Source organism: Glossina fuscipes, unplaced genomic scaffold (assembly GCF_014805625.2).
Source record: "Glossina fuscipes isolate IAEA_lab_2018 unplaced genomic scaffold, Yale_Gfus_2 303, whole genome shotgun sequence".
In the NCBI taxonomy this organism is placed as follows: Eukaryota; Metazoa; Arthropoda; class Insecta; order Diptera; family Glossinidae; genus Glossina; species Glossina fuscipes.
The window spans coordinates 479,155-494,792 of record NW_023998646.1 but is presented as its reverse complement, the minus strand read 5'-3'; the positions used below and the strand labels follow the sequence as shown (position 1 = coordinate 494,792).

Here is a 15,638-nt window from a genome sequence, read left to right as displayed (position 1 = left end):
CTTTTTGGTCAAAGCTTTTTCTGTAAAATTCGCGGGGACAGGAACGACTCTCCGAAACGTTGGCAACAACGGAATTTTCTGTAGACATACCCGAAGTAATTATTTGAATTTTTTTTTCGAAATAAAATAACATTCTACATTGTCAGGGTATGTGCAGGATGGATTGTTCCCAAGCGCTATAATTGTGAGAAAGATGTCTTCACTGGATGAATACAGAGTACTCACGCAAACAATGCGTATAGAATCGGGCTCTGGAGACTGTCAGTTGTTCTTTATTACTGATTTAACCACATGATCTTGAGGCCACCGCCTTGTTTTGTAAATTGTATACGAACTTATGTGATTTGAGAACAGTTTTTGTTCTTTTTTAAATTATTTGGTAGCGTTCTCCAGCACGACTTTACTGGATATGTTAGTTTTGGTAACAATATACTATGTTTTGTTTCTCGTTTGTATTTATTGTTTTTCTTTTTTTTTTACAACGAAGCACGTGAGCATATGTCAGCTAGTCAAACAAAAACTCTTTTTTAGTTATTTTCGTTTTGGTTCGTTTGTAATTAAAATCATACAACTTACGAAGGTGAACCCATTTCAGGAACATTAATTCTGTATGAAATCTACATATCTGTATATCCTAACATTGTTAAGTAAACCTTCATTGAACTTAAACTTTTATCAATTGCGAAAAGTTTAACTGTTTCTTGCGTTGTTGTCGGTTTAGAGGCAGTCTCTTACGTTGAGTATTAGAGATAGAGCCGGCACCCTTATAATCTTATTGCTTGGTCCTTTAAGCCTTAATTTACTTACTTTTCCACCGATCCATTGCTCCATATTCAGCCAGGTTAGGTTATCGAGTTGAGTGTCATAATAACCCAGCTTTTCGTATCTACCATTAATCATCTGTTCGATTTGCGTTAAAGCAATGCGATCTCCCTGAGAACTGAAAGCCACCACCCCCTGCAAAATTACAAATGCAAAAAAATCAGATTGTATTGAATTTGTATCATAAGATGCATTATAAATGGCTTTCAATACATAGACAAAAATAATATAGCCAATGGCATATATTTATATAATATAACACTATTTATTATTTAAAAGATTTTTAATCTCATCCTGCGACGGCTTAATCGGAGCTCCGGCTGTTTGCTTTATAGTGCAGCTTTTTTTTTAATTCTTTGAAATTGTACATGTACTAAAATCTTGTGGACCAATACAAAAAAAATTACTAACTTAAGTTGAGTTTTGTTGTTTCAACTGTTACTGTTGCTTTTCCTGTAGAAGCTATCACTACTCTGTCACAGCACAATTGTGGTTTATGTTTTTTCCTGTAGGTGTCCAGATTAGTTAACTTTAGTGGTAATTTTGTATATTTATCTGTTTGTTTTTTAACAAACTTGTGGTTTCTCCTAGTTTTTCATACTTAGTATTCGTGTTTTATCTTTATTTCGTTGTCATTTTTTCGTAAGGAAAATCCAAACCAACTACGATGTCGCTAAAATAAATATTCAGTGCTTATGTAACAGCTTTTGCGTCATATCAAAATCGCTCACCACACGACAACAGCAGATTGAATTTCTGTGTATAATTTGTCAGTTTTCATTAGAGTTAAGAGAAAGCTCTTTTTGTTATTTGTGGAATTTTAGGAAAGTGAATATAAATAAAAAAAAAGGAAAAATACAAATATTTTTAAAGTAGAGTAGCTCAGAAACCAGGCTATTGGGGTTATACTTATTCAATAGACAAGAAAAGTTTTGCATAACTTTGTTTTTACGTTTATAACACCGCACTTCAGCTTTATAAGTTTCACATCCTGGCAGATTTTGGAGTCTTAGGTCATTTGCAAGTCAGTGGTTCACTAAACCGTTCATACTTCAGAAGAAGTTTTTGTCAAGTTAGCCGACTCAAGCTGTAGCAAATTTAGTTAGCCTAAATTTTGTACTAGTTAGTTATTTGCTAATGACCAAAATACGATGAGATTTTCTTTTTTTTAAGAGGCGAGATAAGGATAGAGATATGTTCGATTTGCACTTGTTTTGATAACTTAAAGTAGAGGTTACGGAAGTGAAATACAAGTTTAACTTCGGTAGCATTGTGAATTTGCGTACAAACTGACCGTTCATTTGACCGGTTGTCAGCTCGTTTGCCTGTCCATCTAAGTGTAGCCTCTTCCTAGAAAATAAGATCGTAAGAAATTGTATCAATTGGAAAGAAAGATGAAAGCTGTTACATGCAACTTCATGTGACGAACACTTTAAGAATGAGCGTAAACTTCCCGGAAGAGTGCCTACAAAAGACTAAAATTCATAATTCATATCAAATGTGGTTCGAACCCGCAAAAGAAGCTTTTTGCAAGAACACTTTAAAGAATCTATGAAAAACAACAATGAGCTGTTCACAGATATGTCTAGAAAAGAGAAGAACTACAGATTAGCAATTTATATCACAAATTTGTTTGAATCGCGTCATAAAGATTGCCGAAGACAGATTAAAATATTAATGAAAAGTTAGCATAAATCATCTATATGCGCACTCAAAATAATTAAAATGTACTCCTAATGAGAGATACTGATTGAAAACTTTTTAGTTTTCCGAACACAATACTTTTGTATATCGGCGTATCTCATTTTAAAACTGGAGTAAGTTTGACATTTCAATTTTTCAGCCTTAAGAATGTTGCTTCAAGTCATGATAGGCCTTCTTAATTTGCCAGTTGTCTTTAGACTAAGTTGACGCGGCTTTCCACAGAAAAATAATAGGTGCTTGCATGCATTTTGAATAGCGACATCTCTTGGTGAAAATGATAAAGAAATGCAAAATATCAATGTATACAACGGTCAAGTTCGACGATTTTGATCATTCTCTATATAAAATGAATGTTTTCCATTCACTGTTATTGGGTTATTCAGTCTACACATGCTAATCATGGAACACTCAAGATTGCGTTTTCAACTTTCATTACTTTGGTTGTTTGATTTGGAGAAGTCTGCTGTCGAAGACCATCAAACACTTTAAGAAGCTTATAGTGATCCATTATATCTCAATAAATTACAAGACTAATTGTATAAAAATCCAGCTCAAGTTCTCAAAGAAGTTTCGAACATATTTCTGGACGTTTACATGCGATGGGAAAGTTTACAAAGGATGGAAAATGGATGCCATACGACTTGACTGAAACTCCCAATTCGAACCGTTTCAGCATCATCGTGTATTGTGACTGGCGATGAAAATTCGGTCTACTACGACAATCCCAGGCATTTTATACGTTTCTCAAGCGAAAGAATGATCAAAATACATCCAAGAATAATAATCCTGATCGCAATGACAGATTTTGTTGCGTAATTCGGGTTCAAAAGACGGGGTGATTAATGAATAATATGTTGTACTTATTAAAGCTTTCGATGCATATTTCAAATTGTTAATTATTAATTATTAAGAACTAACAAAGTAGTCTCTTTTATGTAAAAATTGTCTAAGTTTACTTACGCCAAAAATATTGCCATTTTGAGCTTGACGTATTGATGGCAAATATTTATAGAGAGATAATCTAAATGATTTATTAATTATAGATTTTACTAACTATAGCCAGCTAAGTATTCATCCCCTAGGTAATAAAATTAATAAATGAGAAATCTTAAAAACATACTCCCATCCACGAGGAGGACCTGCACGCAAATTTTGATTATGGAAACTCATGAGTGGCAAAATTCCTAGTTAAAATGAAAGAAGAAAATATTATGATTTATTTACATGTTTATAGTAGTACATGGATGTGTTTCCTTGGTTACGAACATCAAGTGATGTAAATTTCATATGCGAAGGGCGCTTATGTATGTTTATGAAATAGTAATTTTCTGCATATATGCGTAGTTGTGTTTTAAATCAATTTCACCCCCTCCTCAAACACCACACTTAAGCCAATCACTGAATCCAAGATAAACACAGTTAAGCAAAATCAAACATACATAATACTCTAAGCTTAGATGAGCTTGCGTTGGTTTACGTAGAAATTTCTCAGTACATATGAAATTCTCTTTAACTATATATTGTGTAATAGCTATACTGCATATACATAGATACATCTGCATAGATACATCTACAACCTTGTATGTTCTTTCATTTGCTTACCGATACTCCGAGAAATTGTGTAGAATTCATGGCTGCATAAATTTCATCAGCAATGTCTTTGTCGTTGTATGTGAATTCCTTTAGAGATTTATTACGTCTTTTTAAACGTTCCATAGTTTTATTAAAGGCTAACGCTACACTCCAGACCGCATCGTAAGCTAAAGGTGCTTCCTGATAACCTTCTGGATAACGGTCATGATTTATATCGTAACCTTCCTCAATTAGCGCATGATTTAAGCGCAGCCTATTTAACATATTTTGAAAAAGAATTTAATGATAATATAAAAAAAATATTCCTTACCGAAACTCTTCAGCAGTCATGCCTGAAATTGTGGTTTGATTATTTTGATTCCACATTAAGGCTTCTGTGGTTAAGTGACCTTCAGCGGCCATGCGCATTTGCTCTACTGTACATGTAATACCTTCATTACCCAAATTCACTTCATACCAATTGTCTTCATACCAACCTTTATAACAAAGTCGGCAAAAAATAAATTGAGAAATAAGAGAGAAGAGAAAAGAAAAACAGGATTAGAAAAACAGTTAATAAGGAACACAATTACTTATGGCTGAACTTGTAAGTGTTGATCGCTTTTACTGAAAGTGTTTCAATGGCAGCGTTTTCAATACAAATAGTTATGCAGTTAAAAGTGCTAAAGTTGCTAAACACATTATTTTTCTAAGACTAGTCGAACGAAACTCCACTTCTCAAAAGAAACGCTTGAAATTTTCAGGCTAGTTAATGGCTTAGAATTGGAAGAAGGACTCGAAGTTAATGAGATGATAAGGTTCTGTGGCAAACGAACAGCCCGATTCTAGGCAATGTTAATCATATGTTTCTCACAAGAAAACGCCAAACTGCTTTTATGCACTTTTGTGGGTTTTAAGCAAATATCTTGTTTTACAGTCTTGAGTACGCCACTAGGAATTTTTATTATTATAACAGAGTATAGTGTTAAAAATATTTCTTAAAGTGAAAGAAAATCTAATGTAATAGATAAGTATAGAGTGATTAAATAAGTTTTTTTTTTACGAATAGTAAGCTCTGTGGGTCAGTTATATTGGCCGCAAATTCGTTCATTTATGCACGAAACCTATTCCAAATACATTCACTATATTCATTGTCTCTTTGAACCACTACTCATTATCACTTTGAATGACGCACAACTTTGCATTTTTCTGAATGCCAAATTATTTGGGATCTGAAAAAATACATAGACATTATGACGTTGAAAAAAAACACTTGTTTGGTCACATAAAATAATGGAAGAACGAACGTTTTATTATAAGTATCGCATCGAAATACCAAGTTTGATAGAAAATGACAAAAACGCTGACAGGCGAACGCAATCTGTTACGACAATTGCCACCTTACAACGCGAAAATACGGTTATAAATCCTGTTACATTATTTTCTTATAAAGTCTTATCCATAGTTTCTAAACTGAATTCATTTGTAATTATAAAAGGAGTTTTATGTAAAAAGTACGTTGGACAGCACAATTGCGAAAACGTAGTGATATTCGGTCAAGAAATGCATCATCTTTAAAAGAAAGGAATATCGAGGACTTCTTCACGAGCCAAAGGTATTTGGATTTTTAGTGCGGCTCCGACGAAAATGACCGCAATATTATTCATAATAATATAAATGATGATTTAAGACTTCTCTCTAACATATTGTCAACAGGTTTAACTTTGCCCATGTTTGACTCTTCGATAATTTTGTTTGTTATTTCTCTTGGCATTTCTCTATATCTTTTCTATCGAAAGTTTCGGTACCCTAACTTAGACTGAAGATGACTAGTGCCCAAGATTGATTTAACTGCAAGTTTTAGGTCCCTTGTTGCTAGATAAGTTGTTTTAGCTAAATTAAAACAAGTGCTAAGTCGACTATTTTACAATTAGAAATTATTTCAACTTTTTTGCCTTTGGAGACAAAATTGGCCTTGTAAAAGAAGTATACATAAATATTATAAAAAGTAAATATATATAACGTAATTATGATATCTGCAATGCTAAATAATCATTTTTTTTTTTTTGCTTTCGCTTCGCAACATATTGTTAGACAACAATACTACATATGACTGAAATACGTCGAGAATGGTAAGATGTCATCTGTTGTTGAGAAAGTCAATAAAGCCAGGAGATAGCAAGTGATAAGTGTGCGTTGCATGGAAAGCACATTCCATAAAAAACAAGTTTGCATGAAAAGTGTTACCGACTTTTGGTGTAGACCAAATTATTAAGTCAAGTTTCAACTGCTGTAGTTCTTGTTGGTATCAATTCTTTCATATTTTCCATTGCATTCAGCCGAGTTTGGGAAATATATGAATATGGCGCCACAAACATTCGGCTTAGCCACAGATGGACTGGTTTGCACCACTGTTTTTTTCTTCTTGAACCAACGCACCATAACCATTTTTCATAGTCCCACTTCAGTAGCGCTTTTTGAAAAAAAGGTAATATTTCCAGTCAAAGTCATTTTTTGACAGGTAGTTTGACGTAATAAAAATTTGAAAAAAATATAAACGTAGAGTTGACAGTGTTATCCAGTGGTACGTTGTATCCAGTATACTCTCTCCTCAACGTCCGTAATAATCGAAGCAAAGTACTGACAGCCTTTTTGTAAGTCCGCTTTTGCACGCGGCTCTCCCATCTTATTCGTTATATATTGCAAATCGCGTCAGGGTTAATTAAAATTTTTTGTGTTTTGTGAAATAATTCATTAAATTTTCCATGTTTGCTTAAACCAAATGTAGAACCTAAACGTTTAATCGTTTTTTATAGTCAGATTTCTCTAAATGGATGCTGAAGTCCTCAGCATTCTCACAAGTATTTCTATACCGGGCCTACTACTGAAATTTTGCTTAAAAACCATTGCCTTCTCCTATAAATATTCGCTTGACGCAAAGAATGTAATGAAAACTTACATTTTTTAAACGACAACCTGTGTCGTACTGTTGCGAGTACAAATTAATTCGTTCCATTTTCTAAGAGATTACTTAAGTAGTATGTAGTATAACACACTGCGCTTTGCAATCCTTATGAGTGATCAACACTGGACGCGTGGTAATATCCAGCACGGAAATAACTATGATGTGGATGGATGCAATGGCGAACCATGATAAAGCTGATTCCATGTCGGTCTTATTTGAAGCGATCAGCAAGGCGTGATGTATTATAGTTTGCTCCAGCCCAGTGAAATCATGGCTAAGGAGTGTTCTCGATTCAACCTGATAAAAGTAAACAAAAAATGGGCATGGTATACCAAAACTGGTGAGTTTTCGTCATGAAGAAATTCAGCCCATATAGCGAAACTTGCTTAGGAGGTGACAGCAGTTGTAGCCTGGAAGGGCTTACCCTCGCCGGCGTTATCAGCAGACATTGCTCTTTCCAATTAACACAGGTTTCAATAGATCACTTAATATCTGGTAAGTAACGACGGTTCAAAACTATTATATTTTGTATGGAAATTTCAGCTTCTTCTTGGAATTTCTTATGCATTTACCTACTTTTTGGCTACAACTAACTGACCGCGAGTGATAAAATGTTCAATGCATTTCTAATACGCAATATTTATACTCTTTTAAAATTTGTACTAGCATTTCAGTTTTCCACTACTACCGCTACCAAAATCTGCAAGGCCGATCATAAAAATTTTTCCGTTATAAAAGTATTTGCAGGAGTCGGCAAAGTGAGTGGACTAGAGCGGTAAGAAGTTGTAAAATACCGGCGCTTTACATCGAATTTCCGTTTCAATGCATCTATATGCACGCTACCGTACTGGGCATAGCTCTAACATTTCCTCAATTTATTAAACGTAAGTCTGCTAGGTCTAATTATGACATTTTTTTTAATCTTCAAAATCTCCCATAGTTGCAGAAATATTATAATATTTAAAATTTAGTTCGAATAATTTGAACAGACCAGAAGACCAGAGCGATTACGGTGATTATTGTGACAAAGTTCTCACTAGAATCTATTGTGAATATCCGTAGCTGAATTTATAAAAAAAAAAATAACCTACTTCATTTTAAAATTTTTGATTGTTAGACGAAATGGTGCTTTTGCCTTAAGAGTGGAATAATGATTTATGTTGTTGGTAGTTTGTATTATTTAAACATTGACAGTGAAATAATCCCTCCTCTGTAAGCATTTTGCAAGGTTTTTCTTGTTTCGGCATAAGCTAGAGGAGCTAGGAGAGAATAACTAAAATTCGAACCAAAGGCTTCTTTCATTTCTCTTTATAGTTCATCTACATGGATAACCGTTATGTGTAAAGCACACTACGTGTTTCTTCTGCTTATTTTTCTGATTGAAAAGAGTTTAAATTTAATACCTTCTTCAGTCTCATCTTTGCATACCTTTCACGTGTTTGATTACTGAATTAGTCATTTCTCATAGTCATTTAACTTTAGTTTGACAGTTATTCAAACATGTATACGCATGCACATACGCACAAGGTAAACACGTTTACATGTGTATAAGGAGCATCATCTATCGTTATATTTGAATGTGTATCTAAGCTTAAATCATGTAACCCTGACCCTACTTACTTATTTTCTTTTTTTTTTGTTTCACTTATGGAATCAAACTAAAAGTTTTGATGACTTTTTCCTCCTTTCACTTGCAGATCCCTACGTAACCACGACCGATAGTATTCATACGGCGTTAAATTTTATGTCAACTTGATTTTCATTCAATTTTTAATCGCAAAACCGCAAACTGAAGCCCCTCTTATCCTTTGGTTTCTCTTCACGAGGTGTTGCTTCGTTCGTTACATTCATCAGCTTGCATTTCCATTTGCATATTCAACATTGATTAATTCATTTCATTTGCGTCAACATTTCTATATTTGATATTTTTCATACTTTTTTAATTGTGATTTCATTTCCATCGTAACAATTATAAATTAATTTTAAAGATTTGACAATTCAAATATTTATGTTCATAATTTCATAATTCGTATGTAAATGCGAAATTCTTCTTTTTTTTCTCTCTTCTCTTTCTAACGTATGGTTTATATATTTGTATATGTTCATAAGAGAGTTAAATTATTTTCTTGCAAATCATTTATTCAATTTTTATTAATTTACACAAATTTATGCGTTAAGCTGGAATAATTCTTAACGGTTGAGCGAATTATGTAATAATTCATAATTTAAGAAAAAATCGTACTTGAAGCTTATATTGAAACTTCTCTCATCTATTAGTCGGATGCTTCGGTTTATTGCCATTCAATGATTACAATATGCAGCTGAAATACGCAGCCCTTTTATCCCCATAGAGCGCCTGCTGCGAATATGCAAGTACGCAGTGGCTATTACGCCGGTGTTCAATAATGTTATCTTTCGTCGCCAATGGGCGTTTCATCCAAACCGTAGAAGTTCCGGGCTAAATTACACTTTAGTTTTGACGGCATACTATCAGTGCAAATAGCACGGAATTTGAAGTAGGTTTGCGCTGTTCTAAATAGCTATTAACTGGTTTTTACAATGACTAAATTTTGTATTCTCATACCACCCAATTCTACCAAATTGGAATGTTGCAACTAATATAGCATATCTTGTTCAGCTACATTAAGTTTTTATGTATTTTCAAATCTTCCTTTAGCTGAAGTTCGGAAAAAGAATTTAAACAAATTATAATTGACAAAAATGTCACAACAACATTATATATTACATTTTTCTTAAAATCTGCACATATATGGGGTTGTCATAGGCGCAATCAACCGAAAGACTAAAGCTATCAAATTTTTAAATGGCTTAAAACGTTTTTCAAGTATATTTATGCTAAACCAAGAACCTGAATAAATTTGCAAAACGAACTTACAATTGTTCAGTGAAAAGTCTCTGGCAGAGACCAAAGGGTAAAGTACCCATCTTACAGCTGCAAAAAAAAAAAAAATAAGTGTTAAAAAATAATAATAATAAAAAAAATATGTAGGAAAATTATTTACTTCGTATACTTCGTAAACTTAAACAAATATATTCCGTATACGGCGTATTAAAATCAATAGAACGAATGATTTGTTTAGGTGTCCGTGTCTCTCTCTCTCTCTCAGGGTAGCAAAATCAATATTTTGTTACGAAAAGCAAATTGGGTGTTATTTTTTCTTATCAGTCTCAACAGTTTAGATTCGAAGAAAGGCTTTGGCCGCCTTTATCTTCCTCAATAGAATTCAGAATTCAATATTACAGCCTATTGTCTTAAAGGGAAAAATTAGTATCGCATTATGCCTTATCGTGGTATCGCTATGTTAGATAAAATATTTTTAAGTCCGCACACCGGGTCGCCCGTATATGGCGGAAAGTTTTGTTTGCCTACCTCCCCGTTAACAGCAATTAATATAATATAAGTTCATGGCTTTGTCGAAAAGAACATAGTTAGTTGCTTTCGTCAACTTAGATTCGAAGAAACGCAAAAATTTGCTTATATATAGCAAAAGGCGTAGACTATCTATCTATTGTTCATTAGAAGTAAATAGGACCTTGCTCCACCGTTTTTCTTAAGATATTGTCCCAAAAAATTGTTAACTTAAAGAATAAAGTTGGTAAGTTACGTAAGTTTCCTTACGTATTAAATACGAAAATACGAGAAAATATGTATGAGGGAAATACGAATGGGATGGACCACCAAAAGACGCAAATAAGAAACGCGCAGAAAACTTGTGTTAGATAACTATACAAATACAAAAATTAAATCTTTTTCTCAGAAAAAAGATTACTCTTATTAAGAATTTTAATATTAGAGGAGTCTCCAAAAGTTGTCCCCCCTAACCCAAATGTTTTAAATACACTTAATGTACCGGCACTATATATTTTTTAAAGGCTTTAAACGTGCGTTGTCAAAGAAGTGGCCCTAAAAGTTGTCCGTTCTAATCCATTTTCATCAATAACCAATCTAACACAACCTATATAATAATAATAAGGCGACGTTTGTAAATATGATTGGAAGCTTGGGAGATTGCTCAGAAAGTACTGCAAATCGTACGAAAATATTGTATAAGATGAAAGTGCTACTGGTGGGGCATAATTCGAATAAAGCATGTTTATATTAAAACAGAATCATCAGCTGATTTACTTAGATTTAATAAATTTAAATGAATGCCTTTGCTTAATACGCAAGTAGTTCAAGATTCTCACGTGTTAACATTACTTAAAAAAATATGTATGCAGTTTCTTCCTTCCTTGCTTTAGTCCTGTTTGCTGTTTAGATTTTCTTGGACGAACTTAACATTACTTGTTTGTAGAAAACTTTATAAGGCAAGTAAAAGTTTCTTGCGTTTGCCTTGTAGTGTTTGCGTTGGCGTTTCATTTACTACTTCTGTCTCTCTACGCTTGTTAAAGTTGCGAAGAAAAAAAAACCAGAACCAACATAACATAACAACATAACGTTTGACATAACGGAAATAAATTCAAGTAACCATGTCTTCATAGTCTCTACTAAAGGTATTACATATTATTTAAACCATTTGTAAACCGTTGTGTTATAATTAATTAATTTTGTATTTATATTCATGGAACACTTCGTTTATTTAATTCAATAAGAATTCTTTTAAATTTCTCGCTTATTTTCTTGTTATACCGTGATATGACTTTTGCTTTCGTTTGGTCTTTTATCTTGCTTGTTTTAAATTGTAACACATAATCAGGATCACGTCAAGGCTATTTATTATTAAACTAAAGTATGCTTGTAAACTATCTAAATTTTCTCATCAGAAAATCATTTTTAAAGTCTTACATAGAGAAATTATATATATCATTAAGATGAGCAAGCTTTCTTCTTTTCCTGTAGATAGAAAAATTTTTACTGCCGAGATGTTAGTCCGACAAGTTTGTCTCTCTTAAAAGATGGACTATCTTCCGACGCCTTTCTGTCCTTGCTAAGATATAATTGATAGTTGATCAGCAATGAAAACTTTATAAAGCAGAAAAATTTTAAAAAAATAACTAGGAATAATGTATATTCTTTCTTTATTATGAAACACGTGCCCTCAGTAGATGAACAACCGTAATCAAGGAAGTATGATATAAACCCTTAAAATTTTATATAACTGATTAAAAGTTCTACTTAAAAGGTAAAGAAATGGAGTTTTGACCTTAATGAACCCATGAAAACACAATGAAATTATCTTTTTGTGATAATATCTAACGCCATTCGAGACGATATCAAAGAAGGTATTATGTCGTTTCTTTTTTCTCGAGAATTTTTCTTAGAATGTATATCCGTAACTGTATAAAAACACGCACTGCCTTATAGTTGGTAGCAATAACCTAGGCTTTTGACTTTGCACTAACAAGGCTACTTTTCCTACGTGTGTATGTTTTCTGCAATTAGTTATTATTTGTAATTATTTTGCAGGGTTTTGTTTACTTCCTGAAAACGTAATTCAGCAAAGACACAAAGTTATGGTTTTTAGGAAAGGTTCAAATCAGTTTTTAGCTTGGTAAAATACTATGTATTTAATATTATTTGTTTTTTTAGAAGCACACTGCAATTAGACAAAGGGTGCCTTTTCTTTGAATCATCACTTTCGTATTGCCATTACAAATTTTACAATTTCGTCAAAGAGAGTCGCATGTATTCAAAACAGGTGTTTATGTCATAAATCGTTTTATTACGGTGGTATTCCCGACCTTTTCTTCGGATAGAAATTTGAGGCGGTGAGAAAATTAAGTAGAAGTGCTAAACTAAGTTGATAAAAGTAAATCAAAAAAGAATTTTGTTCTGCATAAGTTTTAAAAATTATTGCAATAATTCTTACAACAGGTAGCTAGTAAACATTTGTGCTAAATATGATTAATAAAAGATACCGCCTTGCTGCTTAACTCATACATTTCGAACACCGGTTATTAATTATGTTTTTAAAATTTGTTGGCAAATTTTCTCTTTTCGTCCTGTTTGCTAGTTCAAAAATTTTTCATATGTGGATCATTGCCGTAATTAGAAGAAGAGAGTGGTAACATTTTTTTTTTTTGATAAATATTGCGGTTTATTTTGTGTGATGATGCTTGTTGCAAATATAGATCCAGAGGTAGTCCAAACTTACGGCGCAATTTTTAACAATTTTTATCATAAGAAGGATTAGTCTTAACAGATACAGTTATACGAGGGGAGGGGAGAAGAGGGGATCCCATCTGAACAAAATTTTTTATGTGACATTCTATTATTAAAAAACTTAGTCGAGAAATTTTGAAAATATGCAAGTTTTTTTCATACAACGGCTTCCCATTCAATCTATTCCCTTGAGTCAAAGCATGCGAGAGTGTCGACTTTCGACAAAATGGTTCGACATAATTACACACAGGGACAGGCGAACACTTGACCAGACTTGGTTAAGTGGAATCATACAATTCACATACCAATCGAATCAAAATAAAAATTAAGTTAATCGAAAATCTTTCCGGGTGATGCGTGTATCCGCTACAACTTAATACACCCCTGCACCATAAATGGTTGTGAAAATAAAAATCACTAAATTGGCTCACAAATCTGTCTTCAGGAAAATCAGTGGGTCAAGTTCGGGAATTATTACGATTATTTTAAAGCTAAATGAAAAAAGTGTTCATTTTTGTTAGCTAAAGCCATTTTTGTTCTCCTAAAAGCCAAAAACAGTTTGGAAAAGGTGAGACCTGAGCAAACGTCATTAGCGAAAATATTTGTTTGATGTGATTTGCGAAATTTCGTTGCAAAAATTGTGGTCGAATCAAACCGGTTAGATTTGAAAGCATGCATAGTTTTACAAGTGGACACGATCTTTGCTATTGACAAATGAACATTGTCCGTAATTGCTCAGCGTGTTGGAAAGTGGATTTTTGAAATTTATTTTCATACATTGTAAACGTTTCCATGGCATCGTGAACCAAATGCATCGCACGTGGCACCGTCCACATACAACCGTATGTACATCTTGCAATTTAAGCACAAAAAATTTGATTATTGTGCCGCGATTCCGAGCGCTATTATCTATTCTTCCATCATCAGCCGCATTTTCGAAGAAAGATGGCTCATCGTCGTCTCCGCCCCAAAATCCGTACCAAATGGGGCTCGCTTCCCAAGCGTAAAAACGGCAGTCTTGTTGATTATTCAAACCTCTCCGTAGAAGATCGTTTTGTTCGAAAAATTTACCAAAACTTCATTATCTCTAGAATGTTGCTGAATAATAAAAATCCATTTCTCTTCCCATTTTTCATTACGCTGAACTATCAGTTGGCCGCAGTTTATCGAAAAGACCGTAAGTGAATTTTTGGATATTTTCTTTGATATAGAAAGCTATCCGCATGCTTATATTTAAGTTCTCAGATTTTCTATCGATATTAACAAAGGCGATCTTTAGTGCTTCGACTTTTATGAAAAAAGTTAATTTTTTCAATAGACGGGTTAAGTTTTTAGGGTATCATCTACGATGTGTACGTTAAAAAAAGGCTATATTGCAGTCATTGGAAATGCATGGAGCATGTATTTTTAACAAAACGTAACCTTTTTCTAAACGGTGACCATAGACAACAGAGAAAGTTAGTCTGCAGTGAAATTAATTTTTGTCTATACTTTGCGACATAAACAAAATTTTAATGCTACTTAGTATAAATTAAGGTCCAGCAAGGAAAAACTTGTATTGCAAAACTTGGTTGGTTCCGGCTATGTTTTGTTTTGTGGTTGGTCTCAGCAATTTTTAACTAAGTTATTTTGTTTTTCACCAGTTCAGTTTTCTCTTTATTATTATTATTATTATTAATTTCGTCAGAGAAATAATTTCTAAGACTAAGCTTCTTAAAAGCGCTAGCGTCGAAGGCTATCGGCTTTTATTAAAAAACTCTACCGCACTTGAGATTCGAACCCACGACCATCGACTTGCTAGTCGAGATTCCTCGCCTTCGGCTACTCAGGCGGATTAGTTTTCTCTTTTCTTAGCAATATTTATAACTGTTCATGGTTGGCATATCATTAAGATGGACAGCCTTCGTTACTTTAACTTACGTTCATAGTTCTATTATTTGAATACAAAATTTCACATTACAGTCTAGCAAAGTTTTCAAAACATTTTCATAATGTCTTTTAATGTTCTTGTTCTTTTAATAATTGTTTGACGTCATTACGCAAAATATATAAGCAAAACAAATAAGAAAGTTGCGTTCGCTTGGGCAACTACTTTTGGATATTAAGAGTTTTATGAATTGTAAAGGTTTTTTTGTTTTGTGTATTTTAACCGCTTTTGCATTGAATTTTTGAAGAGACGAAACACATTTTTCATTCTATTTTTAGTAACTTTACACATCGTCCGTCAACCAATCGTATCCTTCTTTTATGGTTTCCCGCACTTTTCACAACGTGTTCTTAAAAAATAGCGAAATGACGGATGTAATTTTTTCTACTTTATTTATGAATAAGAGTGGTATTAAAGCTTTAGCAATTAAAGGTACGGGCTTCATTGAAAACTCAGCCGCTCAAGACAATTGAACCCACAATCATTGAGTTGTTGGTTGGTAAAATTTTCCCACACATGCACTC

At 33.2% G+C, this 15,638-nt stretch overlaps 1 protein-coding gene across 7 annotated transcripts in view; it reads right to left on the bottom strand.

Annotated features, from left to right (window-relative positions):
- Positions 1-15,638, bottom strand: part of LOC119642997 (gamma-aminobutyric acid type B receptor subunit 1) — a 314,997-nt gene that overhangs the window by 55,303 nt on the left and 244,056 nt on the right. For all 7 annotated transcript variants that reach the window (XM_038042340.1, XM_038042341.1, XM_038042344.1 and 4 more), the window contains exons 6-8: positions 4,430-4,595; positions 4,129-4,372; positions 808-957 (exon numbers count right to left, since the gene is read on the bottom strand). In XM_038042340.1, coding sequence (XP_037898268.1) covers positions 808-957; positions 4,129-4,372; positions 4,430-4,595 — 560 coding nt within the window. The remainder of the gene's footprint in view (positions 1-807; positions 958-4,128; positions 4,373-4,429; positions 4,596-15,638) is intronic.